Below are 22,958 nucleotides of genomic sequence, written 5' to 3'. Positions count from 1 at the left end.
GAACAAATAATTTCACAATTTGTATGGAAATACAAAAAACCTCGAATAGCCAAAGCGATCTTGAGAAAGAAAAATGGAACTGGAGGAATCAACCTACCTGACTTCAGGCTCTACTACAAAGCCACAGTTATCAAGACAGTATGGTACTGGCACAAAGACAGAAATATAGATCAATGGAACAAAATAGAAAGCCCAGAGATAAATCCACACACATATGGACACCTTATCTTTGACAAAGGAGGCAAGAATATACAATGGATTAAAGACAATCTCTTTAACAAGTGGTGCTGGGAAATCTGGTCAACCACTTGTAAAAGAATGAAACTAGAACACTTTCTAACACCATATACAAAAATAAACTCAAAATGGATTAAAGATCTCAACGTAAGACCAGAAACTATAAAACTCCTAGAGGAGAACATAGACAAAGTCCTGTGATATACTTTTAAAAGTTTCTGCTTTTTTCTAGCTTGAAAATGCATTCTGACACTACTAGGTAACAGATTTCTGTTGTTATTGCCATTGGGAAAACAACAGGGAAAAAAAATGGAGAGAGTCAGAAGGAGAGTGGGTTGTGGCACCATCTCTCCAGGTAGGAAAAGAAAAGTAACTAAACAGTCAACTTAAAAAGTCCACTAATTGCTCATGGTGTACTATGGGGACCAATCTTTCTTCTCTAGGGAATATTCCTACCAAGATCTACTTAAAACAATGGAATTAACCCAGTTTTTCAAGTGGTTCCAGGAAACCTCTCAATGTGGACTGGAAATGTCTCTAATATGGGTATTTGGGCATAAGATCTTACCTTAGTTTACAAATGCTTCTGCCTCCAAGGAGGACTACCCAGCTGGCTTTCCTACCACCTATATTTCAAATCTGAAATACTTGTTGAGCAAACGCTTAAGGGTTGGCCCTGTTATACCCATTCTCCTTACCAATAGTTCATCAAGGTCTCCAAGGGATAGGAGAGAAAACTTGTCTCCAGGGCAGTGCCTCCAAAGTTAAGTTTGACTTTCAGCTGCATAAAGTATATGGGGGGATCATGAAACAATAGCCCAAAACAGCTCACTGAAAGAAAAAACTGATAAGAATTCCTTTCCTGGGGTGAAAAACAGGATGCTGTGTGAGTCCCTATTTTAAATTAAGGTCACTGGCCCAAAGGGAAACCTATCACAAATAGTACTGTAATTGGTGCTGAGATGTTTCTAGGTTAAAAAAAAAAAACAAAAAACATGCCAGAATCTTTTTCTTCAGGATTATTGACCTTGAGGATGATTCTTATCCTGCCTGCCTATTTTTAGCAATGTAAGTTGGACACAGGACCAGGTATGAGATCTATGAGGGTATCCCCAGTCTTAACCTTGCTGCTGCTGCTGCTGCTAAGTCGCTTCAGTCACGTCCAACTGTGTGACCCCATAGATGGCAGCCCACCAGGCTCCCTGTCCCTGGGATTCTCCAGGCAAGAACACTGGAGTGGGTTGCCATTTTCTTTTCCAGTGCATGAAAGTGAAAAGTGAAAGTGAAGTCACTCAGTCGTGTCCAACTCTTAGCGACCCCATGGACTGCAGCCTACCAGGCTCCTCTGTCCATGGGATTTTCCAGGCAAGAGTACTGGAGTGGGGTGCCATTGCCTTCTCCAGTCTTAACCTTACTAGACCTCAAACCTCTAAAATTTGAGGCCCTTCTTGAGGCTTATTTATCTTTCTTACCATGTCCATCTTCTAAATGTATTCTGAAACATCTATCTCCACTGCTACCACCTTTTCTTGCTTGTGTGACCACAAGGGCCAAAAACCTGGTCTCCCTGTTTTATTCTTCATCCACTTTAATTCATTGTCCACAAAGAGGCCAGAGACATCTTTCTACAGCATAAATCAGATTACATGGACTCCTGACTACACATCCCTGTGGCTTCCCAACACAGTTTCAACAAAACACAAACTCTGTGTCCCACAAAGCCCTCCTTGCTCTGAGCCTGCTTGCCTCTTTAAATCCCACCACTCTCCCCCTTGACCATGCACCACAGCCAGAGGTGCACTCTCTCCACTTCTGGGCTCTTTCCTTTCATTCCTCTGGGCACTTTCACTGGCTGTTCCCTCTGTCTGGAACACTGTTCCTGCAGATCTACATGGGGCAGCTTTTTCCCATTACTCAGGGCTCTCCTCAAATGTCACTTCTTCAGAGAAGCTATTTAGGAACCCTGGTCAGCAGAAGAAAAGACCCTTCTTGTTCCACTATATTCACATAGCTCAGTTTGTTTTCATAGACCCTGTGACTTATATATTTATTTGTTTACTGTTTATATTGTTTATTACCATTTACTTGTTTATTGTCTCTGTTTCAGGGACTTTGCATGTTATACTAAAGTTAGTCCCCCAGCCCTTGAGGGTATCTGGTCCCATTTCAACAAGTATCTTTGGAATGAATGCATGATTGCTGGGAACTCAGAAAGTGAGTAAATGTCTTGAGGGTTGCAAGAAGAGCTGATGAGGCAAAGGGGAGGGCGACTTGGCCTTTCTTTTGATCACCATCATCTCTGCTGTGACTGCTTAACAGCTCTTGATCCTTGGGCTGCTCCTTGATTTATTGGTGAGCTGCCAGGCTCAGCTTGACTCACCGCTGCCTCCCTCTGCGCGGAGAGCAAGGTTCCACTGTGCCACCTGGTGTTCTAAATTCCTTATCACAACGAATGGGAATCGCTCAAGTCCCAGGATTAACTGGAGGCTCACAAAGCAACCCCAAGCCTGACAGTTATTGGTCTCATCAGAGGAGTGTGTTCTCAGGGACTCCTGGAGAATCTAAACACATTTTCAGTTAAGGACAGCTTCATCCCTTTCCTTAGAAAAGCAACTTCTTATGACAACACTGAGTTAAAAAGCTCCAAATGCTTCACCCTTCCTGACAAAAGGCAAACACGGGAGGATGAAAACTATTTCACGTTCTTTTCTTCAGTCAAATTCATGAATCTCTTGAGCAGTTTTAACAGCCTTGATTGGGTGTGACAATCACTTTTCTGTCACAGTGTACTTTTGCCAAATAGGAGGGCAATTTTCCCATCTGCTCTGTAAGGGCATCTATTATTCAGCCATTTCAATTAACTTCATTACCAAACTGCTTAATTGCGACGGAAGCCACCCCTGGCACTGTATCAAACCTGACTCCAATCTCTTAAATTTAGAAAATCATATTAGCTTTTGGAAAGCATGGGTCATGTTAACAAAGGCAAGGAGATCCAACTTATGAGTCCGACAGCACTGCATTATTCAAAGTGTCTGGCAGTCAGACCCAAAGAGCCATTTACTAACGGGTCATGTTTTTCCAACGGGCAAAGGACACGTGATGAGCAGCCCCATTCTTCTCCCATGGAGATATTAAATGTCTTCAAAATCCTCTTGCTGAAACAATATCTGCCCTGGTCTAAGTGATTATGTGAATTGCAGAGGGAAAAAAGCTGTTACCTTGACTTTGTCAATTTCTAATGACAGCTGCTTCATACGGCCATGGGAAGCAGTGGAAGCTCATGCTTTGTTCAACTATTAGATTGCAGGTTTCAGTGAGTCAATACTCATTTTGCGAATTGGATTTGCTTAAAGGCAGAATATGGGAATCGGTTTCACCCACACACACCCCAACACACATAATGCCCCACTCAGGATGAATCTCAATTAGAAAGAACTTTTATAGGTCAAGTACATTTAAGATGCAGGGAAATTCAAGGACTGCAAGTCCTTTTAATGAAATATTTCAGCTGGGAACAAGATGTACAACAGGGCATTTGCCTTCAAGAAGTACATTCCATTTATGGCAAGGAAGAGTAAGTAGCATAAATTCATATTGGAAATGACACAGATGATCCCCAGTAAGCATTTACACTGAAGAAGGCACTCAACACATTTCTCATGGTGGAGATCAAATGCCAGAATCCTTTTGCTCCCTCCCCTATCTGATTTTGGCAGTTTTTTTTTTTTCTTAGTAAATAAAGCTCTAATCAGGTTTAGAGTTAATGCAGAGGGAGAACTTAATGCAAACGGATCCACTGAAAATGGATTTTTTTAAAAAACCTATCATTAAGTTTTTGACACTTTTTTACATACGCGGAATTAGCCACAGATATTTTGGCATGTCTCATGCATCATGAATGTGTATAGTTCATCCAATTTTTCTCTTGCTTTTGGATTTAACATTCTCTGAGTTACCTTAATAACTTATACATGACGAAAGAATTTCTGAAAGAGTCTAACCAATAAAGGTAGTATTTTGTAAGGGCAACACAGGGCAGACAGGTGAATCCACCCCTGGCCTTGAACTTCTCACTCACTTTCTCCCTAAATTAAGAGACTGTGGAAGCCCTGGTTAAGACCAAGGAGGTTCCCACTGCTCTTCCTGTGGCTTGGATTCTAGACTCCCCACTCATACATTACTTCCAAGAATCCCACCTCCTTTCCTCTGCTCTCTCTAACATCCTGACAGCCTCCTTTTCTACAGCAGTGATTCCTGCATTTCAGATTTTAGGAACCAGCAATTTTTCACTAAATGGATTTGAGCAACTGACCACAAAGTGCCAATTCCTTATTTTGCAAACTAGAAACATTAAAAAGGGGGTGGAAAGGTAACAACCAACTACTATTCCATAAGTAAAAGGATACTTCAAAAAGAAAAAAAAAAAAGATAGAGGGATATAATCTCCCAAAGAGAGTCTTTGAGAGCTTATAAAACTTCACGAATAACCTACTTCTCTATCCTGCTTTATTCTCATTTCACTGTTTACTGAAAATCACTGTCATCACAGAGTAGAATAAGAAACATCTCCGGCCACATTTTTTCTTGAGGTGACTCTTTTTTGCCTTCTCTTGTCTCTCCCCCAGAAAACTTCTCCTGAAGTATTGAAAACAGGAGGGCCACCTGAATATTTCATCCACCCTCTTTCTCCTGGATGGCTTGAAGCCCCATCCAATCATACAGAGCAGTCAACCCTCCATCAGGACCGGGCTGCAGGGTGAGTAAGACGAGTCCTCATCTCGTTCCATCCTCACTGAAATACTGAGGAAGGTACAGATCCCCTCGTATTTCGGATGACAGTGCGAGGCTCAGGGACATTGCCCATGGCTGGCCCAGGCAGAACTGCTGGCAAGTGGCAGAGAGGAGGACTGAACGGAGAACATGATGTGGGCCAATGGGTCACTTCCATCAGTGAGCTGATCGATGCAGCTGATTGCATCAATATAGAAGCAACGATTGAGAACGAACGGGGACTTCTCCCATGAACTCTCTTCCATCCAAATTCAACACACAAAAGTCCATAAACTAATTCCATTTACATCTTAAAAAAAAATAAGACACCATTTCCAAGAAGTAAAAATAAAGGGTGTCTAAGGAGTCTCATTCCAGGTTGCTACTGCCCTTCAGTGGACATCGGCCATGTCTGAATACACTGTCAGGTATCATTGCTGGGGAGGAGGAGGAGAGTGCTGCTGGCATCTAGAGGACAGAGGCAAAGGACGCTGTGACACATCCCATGATGCACAGGGCAGCCCCCCTAACAAAGAACTGCCTGGTCCATGATATCAATAGGGCCCAGTTTGAGAAACTTTGGGATAAAAAAACAACTGCACCTTCCTGTTTCATCACCAAAGTCAAAGTGACAGTTATTTTGCAGGGGCAAACTACAAAAACAAAGACTCCATGAATTCATGTGCACTGTTATTATTTTTCCGACACAAACATTTCCCACTTTGGTCATTGGTATCTATGGCAAAAGTAATCACAGAGAACATTTTTCAGTTTAGAAACAATATAAATATCTCAGGAAGCATAGATCTAATTCCAACTGTCTCCAAATGATTAAAATAAACTGCTTTGTATTATGCAACCATAAGAAAGATTTTTAAAATATAGGGTTTTTTTTGATGGGTTCCTCATGCCATGGACCCTGAACACACCACCTGTTAAAATAAATGTCTCATAAAAACAGAAGGCACTTCCCTGGTGGTCCAGTGGCTAAGACTCTGTGCTCCCAACGCAGGGGCCCTGGGTCTGATCCCTGGTCAGAGAACTAGATTACACAGGCCACAGCTAAGACGTGGACAGCCAAATAAATAAACAAACCATATCAAAAGACAAAACAAAACAGGTGGCTGAATAAGGCATGCTGATACCCAACACCTGAGAGGAAAGGAATTCCCTCTATTACAGGATCTTAACATTGCTCCACACTGCAGTTTCCTAGCTATTTTGACTGCTATCCTAAGATAATATCATGTATGAAACGAGTCGCCAGTCCAGGTTCGATGCACGATACTGGATGCTTGGGGCTGGTGCACTGGGACGACCCAGAGGCAGGGTATGGGGAGGGAGGAGGGAGGAAGGTTCAGGATGGGGAACACAGGTATACCTGTGGCGGATTCATTTCGATATTTGGCAAAACTAATACAATATTGTAAAGTTTAAAAATAAAATAAAATTTAAAACTTTTGAAAAAAAAAAAAGATACAGTGCAAAAGGATCTTTTGAATAACTCTGCCTCAAGTGTTAAAATTACAAAACTAGGATATGAGAAGTTTTCATGGCAAAGGTGATATGCTAAATGGAATTTCTAGAAAAAGAACTGAGCATAAGGAAATGGAGAGGATATGATTAACCACACTGTATTTTAGATGTTTACTCACATGTCATTCATCTATAATGAGAGATTATCACAGTGCTGAAAGCCCACTGCATAAAAGAAAGGCTGAACAGCATTTGTTGCGTGTGGTGAGAAACGAAACACATCAAGAACATTAGAAACACACACACACTAAACAGGATTGTCACATAAACCCAGGCAGCAACTTGGCATACAAAAAGGCAGGTTCCACGCTGCCAGTGGAAACAACACTTCTAACGACCCAGTGCTATTTTCAAAGATGTTAAAATTCTACCAACATGATTTCGGAACCAAAAAGGATTATGTTCATAAACGAAGGACATGACTAATCTTTGAGCAGGAATACAAACATGTGAAATACCAGGCAGGATACAAGTTGGGGAATGTTTTAAAATTTGCAGGTGCAATGCAAAGACAGACTCAATAAAAACCATAGCAGACACTTAACTCCAGATGGTGGTAAAGAATGTGTGATTTAATTTAAGGAAAATGAAGGAAGGTGGAAAAATATTACCCTGAGTAAACTCTCTGCCTCAATAACTGTTTTGAAAATGTTCAGAACTGCAAAATGCTTAGAGGAAAGGCTAGGAAGATACCTCTTCCAATAAAGAGAAGCTTAATGAAGTGAAGTCACAAAACTAGTATCAAATAAGGGAGAACAGTAATTAAAAAAACCAACATAATGTTCCTTGTATTAGATGCCTCTCACACCACAGCCCCCATTCCAAAGAGGTGATCACTAACTAATTTTCATATAGAACCAAAGTAAAGGAAGAAAATAAACTTCAATGTCAAGAAAAAAAAAAAGTCTGAGGATGTCATCTTTCTTTTGTCACCAAAAAAAAAAAGTATAAATTAAATCCAAAAGAAAAGAAAAGCAGCCAGTTCCTGAAATTTTGAGATAAGGATGGTAAAAAGAAATTCCTAGGAAACAGGTCCTCCTCACAGTGCCTGCACACATGCTGTTTTGGGGTCTCAAAGTCCACTGTGTATGAGCAGTGGGCAGGAAAAGCACAGGAGTGTGTGAGGCCAGATGGGATAAAAAAGGAAATGGCAGGCTGTGGCAAATTGGAATTGTTGGCACCAACCAAAGGCATGTAAATTTAAAAATACTTTTTAAAGAGACTACTAAAAAATACATGAGTGGGTCATGCCAAATACTACTCATGGACCACCCACTCACAACTCTCAATTCTTCAGGTACTTCAGTAGTAGTTCTAGTAGAACTACTAGTAGAACTAGTAGTTCTCAGCAAATGGTAATTGTGTCCCATTCCCATTGGTCATCTGTCATGTCTGAAGACATTCGGGGAGGGAATGTGGAGGCAGGCACACACTGGACAGAGACCAGGGAAGTTGCTCAACATCCGGCAACGCACAGGATGAACCCTTGCAACAATTATCTGGCCCTAAGTGTGGGGGCGGAAGGTAGGGATTATGAGACTGGAATTGACATATACACACTATTATATACAAAACAGATAACTAATAAAGACCTACTGTATACCATAGGGAACTCTACTCAGTACTCTATAATGGTTTCTATGGGAAAAGAATTTGAAAAAGAATAGACACTTGTATAACCAAGTCACTTTGCTACACACCTGAAAGTAACACAACACGGTAAATCAACTAAACTCCAATTAAAAAAAAAAAAATCTGACCCTAAATGTCAATAGTACTGAGGCTGAGACACTCCGCTGTGGCCTCATGTCATTTAAAAGGTGCCATTTGTCACCCCTTTCCTCCTTGATGCACCTCTTACCCCAATCTGTAGGCACAGATTCAGACTACAGATTACTGCTGGTTACATTCACAGGTTAGTCTTGTTTCTGTATCTGGGTTGCGGGTACCTTGGTTCCTCTCCCCTTATCCTAGGGCTGTGCACATGGAATGCACTCAGACCTCGATTACACGATGGGTCAACTGGAAAAAGGCTTGTCACCAGTTTAGAACAAGGATGCGAAAGAGAGAGGAAGAACAGCTACAATATATAAGCTCAACTGATTCTACAAACAGAAAACCTCAAATACACAGAAATTTCACTAGCTTAATTTTAGGAGAAAAGGGAGTCACCAAATCTAGTTCTGTTTTCTGCAACTTACAAATACTGTTCGAAAGGCCAACCCCTCCTCTCTGACGCTGGGTCCTACTTCCTTCCCTTCTTAAAGCCCTCACTCCTACAATGATGCCCCTTTCTCCTCTGCATATCCAGTTTCTCTATCCTCTGGGTTGTTTCTATCGACATACACGTTGCACGGTCTCCCATGTAAAAAACCAAGGCAAATTCTCTCAACTGCACAGCCCTCTCGACCTCTCTAGCCAGTAGCTCTTTTCTCTGCTCCATTTCACAGGGAGAATTCTTGGACCACTTGATCAAATCCCCACCCCACTCCTGCCTTCTATGCCCCACTCCAGGCTGCTGCTTATACACACATCATGAACTCCGCTCTCAGAGATGACCAATGCCACACACAATGTTTCCACCCTCACATGCCTCCACTTCCTGATGTGGAAGGAATACACTTGAGATACTTTTTTCTCTGGGACTCGTAACACCACACTTCCTGTTTGCACTGGGTGCCCCATGATCTCCGTTACCAGTCCCTCTTCCTCAGCTTGATCCCTGCAAGATGATGTGCCCCAGGCTTCTGTCCTGGCTCTTTCTTTCCTTTCTACTCTTTTGCTAATTTCATTCACCCTCATGGCTCTATATACTATCTACATGTGTGTTTGACAAATGGTAGTGAACATAGTCCACAGTGAGAAATGCACTTGGTAACAGATTGACACACACATACATACATGTGTTCATATGTGAGTGTATATATGTATGCACACATATAAGTCAAAGTTTCATGAACATGTGCTTATCTTTACTGAGGAAGACATATTATTACTGTTTCTATTTTATTTCGCTTTTGAGAAAAACACTGGTCATAGCCCAGTACAGTAGTTTCAGGACCTAGTAACAGGCCATGGCTTGTGGTATGCAGCAAACTTACTAAGATAATGGCTCCTAAGTGTTTATCTCGCCTGTCCTAACTTGCCAGTAATGAACTCCAGGTCCCAGACAACTGCCTGTGTTTCTGCTCCACTTGGATGTCAGATGGGCATTTCACAGTTACCATGTCTGAGAAGGCACCCTTGATGCCTGAGTTCAAGGCCCATCCACTCCTACCTCAGTACACACATCTCAACAAACGGTCCCTCTGTCTATCTACCTGCCCCAGCAAGAAACTTGGGGGTCATTCCTGGTTCCTCTCCTTTCCTTTCCTTCTTCAGCAGGGCTCAGCAAACTGTAGCCCCAGGACCAAATAATGTTTTCTTGGAACACAACCAATCCATTTGTGTTCACGTCATCTGCTACAATGGCAGAGGAGAGTAGTGGTAACAGAGAATGTGGCCCACAAAGTGAAAATACAGACCATCTGGTCCTTCAGAGACAAGAGTTGGCCAAGCCTTATCTTGAGTCAACCTACCCAGTGCTGTCAACTCTCCTGAGCACTCCTTAACACTCCTTAAACACCACCCCCGACCCCCAACTTCCTTCTGTCTCCATGGCCATCACAAGAGTTTATACTGCAAACACCCTTCTCCAACCACCACAATGGCCCTACTGGGTCTCCCCTTCCACATCAATTCCTCTAAAATATATTCTCAACAAATATGCCAGAGGGATTGTTTAAAATGTTAACGAGATCACATCCTTGCATTTCTTAAAACCAGACATCACACAAAAAATAAAATCCAAATTCTAGACCCTGGGTGCTGGTCTCTGAAGCTCATCACCACTCCCCTTGCTCATCTTTCTTCAGCCACACTGTCCCCCATTCTAGTTCCTTCTTGGGGCCTTGGCATTAACTGTCCCTTGTTCCTGGAATGCTGTTTCCTTCCTTGTGGTCACTCAAATCTTGTCACCTAATTGAAAGCAGCCCTACTCCTCTGTCACTCCCACACCACTTCATCCAGTTTCCTCACAGCACTTCTCTCTGGATGATATTTTCTTGCTCATCTGAATATTTCTGCCCTTTTTCTCCTTCCTGTAGAATAAAAGGGTCATGAAATCTGCAGTAAACTTGTTTGGTTTGTGGATGATCTGTTTCATTCCCAGCACCTAGACAATGCCTGGCCCACAATGTTTAGGAATTTGTCCCCCGCAAAAGGGAAAACAAAAGAACCTCTTTACATTTAAATGCAGACCTGTAGGTAGAATGAGTATTCTACAGCCCACTGCTGCTGCTGCTGCTAAGTCACTTCAGTCGTGTCCGACTCTGTGTGACCCCATAGACGGCAGCCCACCAGGCTCCCCCGTCCCTGGGATTCTCCAGGCAAGAACACTGGAGTGGGTTGCCATTTCCTTCTCCAATGCATGAAAGTGAAAAGTGAATGTGAAGTCGCTCTGTCATGCCCAAATCTTAGCAACCCCATGGACTGCAGCCTTCCAGGCTCCTCTGTCCATGCGATTTTCCAGGCAAGAGTACTGGAGTGGGGTGCCATTGCCTTCTCTACAGCCCACAGACCAATGCAATAATTCTAACTTGAAATTCCTACACTCTTCCAGAAAGGGGAGACAACGTCACCACTCCTTAATGAAGATTATAAATCACATATACATTTATAATAAATAATGCACAAAAGCAAATAACTTGGTGCATTAAGTTTACATTTAATCACTAAGAAATTATTAGGTAGCACACTGGATTTAATAAGAGGACTTGACTTTCAAAATTACTAGAAAAACCAAGCATCACAGGTAAGCGGGGAGGTCAATTAGTTTGAGATATCAAACCAGATAAACACACCAAGATGACATCTACACCTTCCTTTTTTAAGTAGAGGTCTGACAAACTGTAAATTGCTGATAGTTCATGCAGCAGATTATATACTATTTTATATATAAGAATTTAAGGTGAATTTTTCTTGTGTTAAAGTTTCTTCCCTTTTTGGGGTAAAGATACTTTACATAATATAATAATGTAAATTAAACTCCTTAACAGCAGTCCAGTATAACACATGAGATGCTTCGTGGCCAGGTTAAAAGCTGATAAGCTATCTCAGGACTGGAACACAGCAGATCGCCCAAGCACTAATATGTTTCAAGTGTTTCATGTTCTCTGAGTCTCAATTCCTTGTGACCCCCTAACATCCAGTTAACACATGTAGACAGCTGAGAGCAGTACCTACACATGAAAAGAATTTAATAAATAGGACCTATTATTATTATCATCTGTATAAAAGAAGTACATTAACCATGAAGTTGCCTTCAATTTCATATTTTTCTGCTTTAAAAGGCATTAAAAACAAGAGAAAAGGTAAAATGAAGGATAATCAACATAGCACTTTTGAGGGCAAAATAATCAAAATCTCTAAAGCAACACTGTCCAACAGCATTTTCTACGAGGATGCAGATTCTAAAACTGCACTGTCCAATATGGTAGCCATGGGCCACATATGGCTCTTCAGTTCTTGAAATGTGGTCCATCAGACTACATTTTCCATTGTATTTAACTTTAATTAAATAGCCACATGTGGATAGTAACAACTGCACTGGACCTGGAGAACAGGCTTAATTGGACCATGATTCACTGTCATGTAATGTATTTCTTTGTCATTTATTTATTTACATGAAGTAGAGTTGATTTACAATGTTGTGTTAGTTTTAGGTACATAGCACAGTGATTCAGTTACATACACACACACACACACACAGGCTTCCCAGGTAGCGCAGTGGTAAAGAATCCACCTGCCAATGCAGGAGACTCAAGAAATACGGGTTCGATTCCTGGGTCGGGAAGATCCCCTCGAGTAGGAAATGGCACCCTGCTCCAGTATTCCTGCCTGGAAAATCCCACAGAGGAGCCTAGCAGGCTACAGTCCATGGGGTCACATAAGAGTCAGGCATGGCTGAGTGACTAAGCACACACATACACACACACGTGTGTGTGTATGTGTGTGTGTAATATTTTTCAGACTCTTTTCTCTTATAGGTTATTATAAAACATTTCCTATGCTATACCGTGGGTCTTTGTCGTTTATCTATTATATACATAGCAGTGTGTATCTATTAATGCCAAACTCCTAATTTATCCCTTCCCTTTGGTAACCATCAGTTTGTTATCTACTGTCTGTGGGTCTATTTCTATCTTGTATATAAGTTCATTTCTACCATGTTTCCCTTGCCATTTAGAACAGCCCATGATAGAGGGATGGGTTTTGTAGGCCAAGAAGCCTGGGTTGGAAGTCAGGCTAGGTCACCTTCATGCTCTGTGATTTCTGAGGTGGTCCATCTCCTGCTGCCCATCTTCCCAGCTCTAATGATAAGCGCTCATCCCAGAAAGTTCTGTCCAAGATGATGAGGACTTATGAAAACAAATGGCCTGGCATTAATTTCTATTTTTCTTTCAGTATAGAGAATTTTCTGAAGACCTACAATGTGCCAGGCACAATTTTAGGTGGTGAGGATCCAATCGTGATTGAGACCCAGTCTTTGCTCTCACGGAGGAAAGGGCAGAGCATGATGGTGGTGGACACTGTTTGCTATGTAGCAGTCAGAGCAGAAGCCTGAAGGACAGCAGGGAGAGAGCCCCGTGGCTCTCTGCAAGAAGAAATACACAGACAGAAAAAACAGCAGCTCTCGGCTGTGACACAGGACTTTGGAGTTTCCTCTGAATGATGGGACGTCATCCTGACACTAGCAGTGACTGGAGCCAATTGACTTTAAATCACTCTAGCTGGAGAATGGACTACAGGAAGCTTCGAGACCTGCTGCAAGGCCACGGCAAGGCCAGGTGCCACATGATGGATAGCAGAGGCCGGGGAAGACAGGGGAGGATGACAGGACAGAGGAGGGGGACGGGATGGGTTGTGCCGATGTGAATACACAGGACTCTCCACCTCTTTAGGGTATCACTCAGCCAGCAACCTGAATTTTCCTTTCCGAGGCCCTGCAGCTCAACTGAAGAGATTCTGGCAGTCAAACCTTAAGTGGTGCAATTTGCAATTCATTCTCCAGTCCGTGACCAGAGGGCAAAGAGAACAGAGGCGCCAGATAACTGGGGTTTAACTCTGAGGCAGGGCACAGCTCACTGCAGTTCTAATTATGATGGTTCTACATCGTTTCAGACAGAGGAAAAACACACACAAAGAAGAGCTAATGCTAATCATGTGCTTGGATGATGAGATTAGATATTGCTTTCCCTATGTGGATCGATGACGATTTAATCAACTAAATATCATCATTAATTTGTATGAAAATTAAGTTGCATTAATTTGCCACGGACTTCAGACCTCATTCATTCCTTTATGTATAAGGCGTACTGCTCAACAGTTACGGTATTGGAGCTTCTCATCTAAAAGCCAGGAGGCTGCTTAACATAGTGGGTAAGACATTTGTCTTTGGAAGTAGAATCGCTGGGTTCAAATTCAGCTGTGTGATTCCGGGTAAATCAGTGAGCTTCTCTGGGCCTCAGGATCCTCTCCTCTTAAGTAGAGGTAGAGACTTCCCTGCTGGTCCAGTGGTTAAGACTCTGCCTTCCAATTCTTGGGGTGTAGGTTTGATCCCTGGTCAGGGAACTAAGATTCCACATGCCTCGGGGCCAAAAAAACAAAACATAAAACAGAAGCAATATTGCAACAAATTCAATAAAGACCTCAAAGATAAACAAATAAAAATGTAAATGATTTCCTATTTAAAAAATCGTTAAAGGGGAGATAAGGTTTTAATCAGGCTCCCCTGGTGGCTCAGCAGTCAAGAATCCGCCTGCCAATGCAGGAGATGCATGTTCGATCCCTGAGTCAGGAAGATCCTCTGGAGAAGGAAATGGCAACCCACTCCAGTATTCTTACCTGGAAAATCCCATGGGCAGAGGAGCCTGGTGCGCTACAGTCCACGTGGTCACAAGAGTTAGACACTACTTAGCGACTAAACAACAACCAGGTTTTAATCACTTCAGAGGGCTAGACATGTAAAATGTTTAGAACCAAGTCAGCCTGGCACACTGTGGAAACGTTTAGTGTTTTTATTACAGAAGCTTTAAGCAAGGGAGTGTCTTATACATACCAACTAAACCAGAAATTTCCCTTTTGCTTTATATACTAAGCAATTTTAACTGTGGAGTCGCAACACCTACAGCAAAAGCAATTCCTTTTTTTCCCCCTACCAATCACTGCCTTCATTTCCCACAGAGCCCTGTTCAGAATCACACTCCAAACGGATGCTTCCACTGTGGTCGTGACAACGGGATGCTAAGAGGTTTATTTAAGTGTGTATGTATCGCTTGTACCACGGTAACAATTCTGGTACATAGTATAACCAATAATGTTTTTAACACGATCATTACTATCACTACCACCATTTTTATACCTAATTTATTGTCTTTTAACATCTCTCTCTTATGTTTCAGAAGTTATGAAGAGTGACTGTGAAGCTAAGAAATTAATTTTCTAATGTGACTTGCAGAGGAAGTTAAATTTATCCAGTTGGTATTTAACTGAGACCTTACTACATACAAGGTTCCCCATGATGTCCAGAGATACAAAAGTACAAGTTGGATAGAGTCTTGCCCTCCAGGAATCCTAGCATTTCATTACTTTACATTCAGATCCTAAAATTACTCAGTGTCCTGACAAGAGCACTCAGTAAACAAAGCATCACTTCTAATTCCGTTTTGATCAGCTAAAGCCACTCGGGGGATAAGCTCAAAAGAAGCATCTCTGAGACCAAGTCCTCCTTTCTAACCTCCTCTAAAGTAGAAAAATATCAAATTTGGGAGCTGCAATGGACCTTAGCAAAGATGGAGAAATCTGTTGCTTAGAAAGTAGACTTTAGAAGAAGAATATTACTTAGAAATGAAAACAACTGTTAAACTTTATAAACTTATTTAACTTCCATTTATATGTCACAGAATCTAAATGAGAAGGAATCAGGAGGGCAGGAGCCTAAGACTGATTCCAATTCTGATTTTATATCAGAATTGCTGGTAGAGCTTCTAAAAAAAAAACACAGGTGCCTGCACATCGTGTACTCAGATTAAGATTCTGCAGATAAAGGATAAAACTCTTTTTAAAAAGAGAAAAAATAAGCTACCACACTCAGGGGCTTCTGATACTAGATAAGGTCAGTAACACACTACTCATCACGTGACTGCTTCTAGGTCCGGAACTGGCGCAAGTGCTACTTTTTTCAGATGACTTGCCTAAAGTCACAAAGGGAATAAAGGCAGGAGTTGGAATTTAAACTTGCATCATCCGACTCTCAAATCTTTCTTTCCTCTACACGTCAGTGAAAGTACTGGCATAAAATTAGAGCGGTTATCCTAAAGATGATCTAGTTCAAAATATTCTTTTCTTTCCTTTTTTTTTTTTAAGATAAAGAAATGAGTCTCAGGGCAGGAGTTGTAACCCAGTCAGAGTTATAGAGGAGTTACAGGCAGAGGTTGAACTAGAGGCAGACTCCTGGAACCCTAGTTTAGCTTTTTCTTTTAAATAACACTTAAAACAAGATGATTAAAACACGCTTACTCCTTGGAAGAGAAGCTGTAGCAAACTTAGTGCATAAAAATCAAAGATATCACTTAGTCAACAAAGGTCCATTACAGTCAAAGTTATGGTTTTTTCAGTAGTCATGGATAGATGTGAGAGTTGGACCATAAAGAAGGCTGAGCACCAAAGAACTGATGTTTTCTAACTGTGGTGCTAGAGAAGATTCCTGAGAGTCCCTTGGATTGCAAGGAGGTCAAACCAGTCAATTTTAAAGGACATTAACTCTGAATATTCATAGGAAGCACTGATGCCAAAGCTGAAGTTCCAATACTTTGGCCACTTGATGCAAAGAGCTGACTCGTTGAAAAGGCCCTGATGCTGTGAAGGTCTGAGGGCAGGAGGAGAAGAGGGCGACAGAGGGTGAGATGGTTGGATGGCATCAAGAACTCAATGGCCAGGGGTTTGAGCCAAATCCAGCAGATAGTATAGGACAGAGAGGCCTGGCACGCTACAGTCCATGGGGTTGCAAAGAGTCGGACATGACCTAGTGACCGAACAACAACAAACACAAAATGATATGTACTTTCTTTTTTTTTTAATTTGGCCACGCTGAATCTTAGTTGTGGCATGTGGGATCTAGTTCCCTGACCAGGGAATGAAGTCAGCCTCTTCATTGGGAACTCAGAGTCTTAACCACTGGACCACCAGGGAAGTCCTCAGTTCAGCTTTTTCAATACACATATTCTGTCAAAGTAAAACACACATTCTTCTCTTTCAAAAAATATTCCAAGTTGTCTCTTGAAACAAGAGTATTCTGACTCCACCCCCAATGGTATCTTCAAAAGCATCGCACTTCCTACTAGGTAGAAATTAGCCAAATACACAAAATACACAGGGGGCACAGGTAGTTATGCTACATATACTATAATCCCTTTTTAAAAGTAAAAAACCTTTATGAAACAAATTCTTCATCTTTTGTAAATTAAAAAAAATTATTCAAAACAATAGTAATAACCTTGTAGCACCATTTTCCAAACATAAAAAAGACTCTAGACTCACACTGGTGTCAGGTGATGGGTCTTCTGAATGCAAATGCTCTGTGAAAAATTAAGAAAAATAAAAGGCATTCTCCTGACTGGACAGCAGAGGGAGAAGGAGGAATGGACTGGCCATGGGACGATGGGAAGCCAGGCTAAGGAAGAAGGGGCTGCCCTTTATAGAACTTGACTGCTAGCCACAGACACGGCCTTGTTTACGGAGAAGACACCTATAAACAAATCAGTAACGATCCCAACTGACAAGCTATGGATGGACACCCCCAGCAAGCCCAAGCCTGACCCAGAGAACTGTCTCCAGAAATTTACAAACAATATTTCAACCTCTGCTTATTTTCAGGTTGGCAGGAGGGAGATGGAAAGAAAAACAAAACACACCTGATCTCAACCAGAACAAAAATAAAAAATGAGTTTAGGAGACTACGAGTGAAAACCAAAATGCAAATGTAGCTAAGTTTTGCCCCAAAGTAGAAAGACTACTTCTTTAAAGCACAGAAAGTACCATCCTTGAGATATAAAATCCTGAGAATCAAGCCAAGTGTGGACTTAATGAGTTTATCAATCTGCTTACCAGGAGTTAAGACACAAATGAGATTCATTAGAAAGAATCAGTGAAGTGGCCATTTGCTTTCTCATTTAACCTAGCTGCTATCCTTATTGATCATCAAACCTTCTCATTTACACTCCCATCATACAAGAAGAATGATTAAAATGCCAGCCCTAATTCAAATAACTGATATATGGCAGAAACAAATATATTTATATGCTTTCTAGAAAGATTAATAGTAGCTGGTGCTGGCTTGCCACGGGAAGATGTACAAACGTTCTATCCCATACATAAATCAAATGCAAAGCACATAGCATATTTAAAGACTGCTGATGTTACAGTGATTTTAAATTACTCAGGTTCTGGAATAAACTATGCAGATCTTGACTAATGTGGTAATGTATTCTGGAGCTTCTCTTGTTAATTTAATGTTATAATGTAATGGCATTAACTGAAAGACGGTCTGAGGAATTAAGAGAGAAAATAAACATATTTGAAATCAAGGGTATTTTATTTTTAACCCATACTTTATTGATGAATAGTCTGATCATTTCCATTGTATTTCGCTGTGGTTAAGATTCTTTAACATGCTTCCCTGTACACTCTTTAAAAAAACTTTTAAATTTTATTATTGGAGTATAATTGCTTTACAATGTTGTGTTAGTTTCTGCTGTACAACAAAGTGAATCAGCTAGGGATATGTTTTTATAATGAGTTGTTTGCTGGCTTGGGCAGATTCATTATAAAATGGTTCCATTAACCATCGTGGTTTAGTAGATTACAATGATACTTTGTTTTTCGTCCCTTCAAAATTAAATTGAATGGAAAAGAAAAACTGAACAAAATGACAAAAGAAATGGAGGGGCAAATAAATGAAGAAGGAGAACAGTGTGATTTGTAATGTCAAATGAGCAGTGGCTGAATCAGAGATGCCCTAATGTACCAAAAACTATTTACAAGTTTCCAACTTGCTGGCCACTAAAACCAGCAAATATGCAAAAATCAGTGGTATTCAAAGTAAAGCAGAATACTGGACTGGAAACCAAAGAATCCAGGTGAACTTCTCAATCCTGCTCTTGGTTGGTACCTGCCTACCTTTTCAGGGACATGGTAAACACGGCCTGAGAGGCTCATGTAGGTTTGAAAAGCACTTTGTAAACTGCTTTCCTGCTTGTGAATGCCAGGTACTACCATCCTCCACCCTCTCCCCCTCCTCATCCTTAACCTCAGGTCACTTCCTGTTACATTTTGGTCACTGTTTAAAACACATCTGTGAAATCAAGTGATCTGGGTACAAGAAGACACTTCAAAATATTATTGGTAGAAATAACTCTTTGAAAAAATGTGCAAATGGCTTTTATACCTGTTTAAGAATGGTGAACTGGGCACTGTGATTCACAAAGACAGTTCTGAATTCTGGATTCCCTTCCAACAACCCCAATCATTTTGATCACAGAACACATAGTTTCATGAGAGCCCAAGATCATCGCTGTTGCAACATACACAAGCTTTTCCATCTCAGTGAAACAGAGAGAAAGTAGAAGTCTGGTCCTGATCTTTTTTCAGAGGGTCAGAATACTCTGTGCATAAACACATCATGTTGGCAAGAGTCAGGGGAACTACCAATCTCCTGCCCATTGTGGGGGGTAATCAGTCAAGATTGGCCACAAACACTGACCCAGGAAATATTTCTCAGTGTGAGGTCCTGGAAGTTCTGGTGGGACAGGGGTGGGGGGATGGGGGTGCTGACAGGGGAAAAAGAAGAAAGCCAACTGTCTCAAGATTTATTTAGAATACCTCACTTCTCTGAGATTCTTAACCACTTCATCAAAATGTAGGTATGCTGAGATGTTTTTAATATGATTCACGGAACTGTTGCTCCCACCAGGGAAATAATAATCACGTGTCCATTCGTTCATTATCTGTTCATGCATGAACACCTAGCAGGAGTCAGGTACTATGTTAAATGCCAGGGACAACTGTCAACATGCAGACATGGGCCCTGGCTTTAAGGATATTAGATTCTAATGAAAAAGGGAAAGCAACAAAGAAAAATAAGAAAATGTACAAAACAATGGCTTGCGATAATAATGACTATGATAAAGGCTAACAAGAAATGGAGTGATGCAACAGGGATTACACAGGATTGCGGGGGCTACGTTAGAGAAATAATCAGAGAATCCCTCTCTCAGGAGGAGACTTGAGGGAGACTGAGCCAGCCAAGTGAAGAGTTGGGGAAAAGTTTTCCAAGCAATGGAAACAGAAAGTGCAAAGGCCCTGAGACAGAAGGGCTTAGAGAACTGAAGGCATCACAGAGAAGCCAGGTGGCCAAGCACACTGAGGAAGGGAGAGGAGTGTGAGATGAGGCTGGAAGAGTGGACAAGAGCTACATTTCACATGCATGCTGTGCAGACCAGGTTCAGGAGACTTACAGGATAAAGGTTTTCAAATCTTAACGGGTTTTAAAAGGCACAGTTTGATTTACGTTTAAAGGAAATTGAAACAGAGCAGGATACTATGGTTCTTTCCCTCCAGGTCTTCCGCCTGTCTTTTGTCCATAGAAAAACTTTAGTCAAAGATTAAGTTTAATTGGAGAAGTGAGAAAATGCAGAAGCAAATGAAAACAATCAAACAGAACCAAAAAATATTAGTTTAGTCACTAAGCAAAATCAGGGACCTTGAGGTCTTCCTCAATGGCTACAAATAGCATTTGGAGCCATATCCTTTGAGCTGTTTTATAAACACTGAAACCCTCATCAGATGGAATAAGCTAACTACCTGATGATCAGAATGTAGCCATGACATAAGCTGCCACAATTCTGAGAACCGGCCTCAAAGAAACGGGAATAAACTGACCCTGGAACTGAAAACTAACTGCCTTTGAAACAATCAAGATGACACTGATCAGACCGCTGCATGACCAATTTTAAGACGACGGTGCTATTTCCACATGTAGCCTCTTCTCTCTGCCTATACGCCTCCTCCTCCTGCTATAAAAGTTCCGGCCCACTGAATGTCAGTGGGGGAGGGGCGGGTGGGACTCGGCCTCTGGACATGAGTCCACCCTCCCTCAGGTTGCCCGCCTCCAAAACAAAGCGAATTTTCCTTTCCACCAGCCTTGCATTTTTATTGGCTTTTGAGTCTCGAGCAGCTGGATCCCACTCTCAGCAACAGTATTACCCCATGTGCATGCCCTTTGTATAAACACATAATGTATAAACATAACCTTTAGTCTAAAGAGGCTAGCATTTGGAGAAATCAGAAGGCATTTTGAATGCATTTCCCAGTATTTAAATAAAAATGATCTTAAAGGAGTAGACATTTAGAAAGCCCCAAAGAGCCACCTGATAACCAGTATATATAACAATGGATGTAAGGTTTTAAAAAAATGAAACAAAATAAATCTACATACCTCCTCGTTGCACCAATAATGTGACCTCACTTCCCTTTGGACATTCGATGAGCATGTCCACGACTTGGTTGTGAGTTAGGGCCTGCACATTCTTCTTATTAACTTCCACTATAAGATCCCCTTCTTTCAGGCCTCGGCACCTTGGACTGTCAACAATCTGTTTCACTCTTTGGCCGCCACCCCCAGGACTGTCCGCGATAGTAAAACCAAAACCCATTGGCCCTTTCACTATATGAACAGTTATGAGTTCTGGCTGAGTGGCTATGGAGGAAGCCAAAGAGACAGTGTCGTTGGGGTAACCATGGGAACCATTTGAAGCCACATCCGCAGGGCTGCTTGGCCTGGCATCCTTCATACTGCTGACTTTGCCTGTTTTACTACTGTGACTAGCTGGTGAGTCATAGGTTTCTTGCCCATTCACAATAATTGGTTCTTTATCCAGAATGGCCACCGAAGTCACTAAACTCGTGTTGGGGTCATCTGGGTCAAAGGGCAGTGGATAACCTCGGCAGAGTTCAAGGTCCACGCTGGCACCGATGGGAATGGACTGGAAGATTTTCACAACTTGTGCATGCGTGTGTCCCAAAACACAGGTGTCATTCACGCTCACAATTACGTCTCCTGCAAAAGAGTTGGGGATTAAGAACACTGCCCAGGAAAGTCTATCGATTTTATACTATAAAATCCTACCAATAAGAAGTTGAACTGAAATTGGATTAGGGGGTGATACTGCAAGGCACGAAAAGACAGCTGCTACTACTTTGTTTATGCTAATAAGGCATTCTTGTAGCATTTACCGGCTTCCCTGCTAATGGGAGTATAATGATCATTGAAAGAACATTTGAGCTTTTTTGTAAAAAAAAAAAAAAAAAATCACTGCAGAATACCAAGTTGAGAATTCATTCATTCAAATGGATCTGCATTTTTAGTAAATTACTCCTTTACTATACTCATCAGCACCCTAACAGTTACCCAAAAGGGAAAATGTTAAAGCAGCTTCAAAGGTTTTCATCTACACCAGGGAACACATTTACGTAGTACAGTTAGCTTGCTCATTCGCCAAGTTTTTAAAGGACAATGACAAGCTCAAGAAATCATGGTGTTGTCTGGTCCTGACCACAGAGGACCATGTGGTGTCTCATACCTGTTTCCATCTTGCCATCCAGGGCGGCAGGACCATCTAGGACCAAGCTCTTGATTTGTAGAAACTCGTCAGGTTCATCCCCTCCAACAACTGTGAAGCCAAAGCCACGACTGCTTTTCCGCAGCTTCGTGTGAATGAATTTGCCTTTCAACTCTGAAGGGTTTCGTGTAAAAAAGGGTTTGCCTGCATCAAAACAAGATGTGGAAGGAAGGTCACCATGAGTGAAAAGATGAAGTAAATAAGAAATGATACAAGTTAGAGATCTCTCTCCAAACTCCTGTGCTGGGGCATGGGGGCACAGAGGTGTTTCAATAAAGCCCTTCTTGATTTCAGTTATAAGGGAATTCCCAGACCCTTTAGTGTAAGGAGGGGGCTAGGGTTCACTGTGTGTCAGCACAAAGATCAAAAGAAAATATAACAGAAGGATGACATTGGTGTCCACTGTCTGACACAGATCCTTGGTCTTGTTTCATGTAGTTTGATAGCAACTGATCTGCTATGAGGCCCTTCAAAAAAAAAAATGGAGTGGGTCTTTGCTTTGTGTCTTTTGTTTTGTTACAGATTATATTTTCTACTATGGCTTCCAGTGTATTGTTTTGAGTTTGGCTCCCATTTGTAGAGTCAATTACACAATAACTTTTCAAAGAGAAAACTCATTCTGAAAATAAACAGATG

General features: G+C 41.5%; 1 protein-coding gene across 10 annotated transcripts in view; it reads right to left on the bottom strand.

Annotated features, from left to right (window-relative positions):
- Positions 1 to 22,958, bottom strand: part of MAGI1 (membrane associated guanylate kinase, WW and PDZ domain containing 1) — a 647,256-nt gene that overhangs the window by 60,986 nt on the left and 563,312 nt on the right. For all 10 annotated transcript variants that reach the window (XM_010851514.1, XM_010851515.1, XM_010851520.1 and 7 more), the window contains 2 exons: positions 22,284 to 22,466; positions 21,140 to 21,760 (listed from right to left, as the gene is read on the bottom strand). In XM_010851514.1, the coding sequence (XP_010849816.1) occupies positions 21,140 to 21,760; positions 22,284 to 22,466 (804 nt within the window). The remainder of the gene's footprint in view (positions 1 to 21,139; positions 21,761 to 22,283; positions 22,467 to 22,958) is intronic.

This window comes from Bison bison, unplaced genomic scaffold (assembly GCF_000754665.1).
Source record: "Bison bison bison isolate TAMUID 2011002044 unplaced genomic scaffold, Bison_UMD1.0 scf7180017864304, whole genome shotgun sequence".
Classification (NCBI taxonomy): domain Eukaryota; kingdom Metazoa; phylum Chordata; class Mammalia; order Artiodactyla; family Bovidae; genus Bison; species Bison bison.
This window is presented reverse-complemented; position numbering and strand designations above follow the sequence as displayed.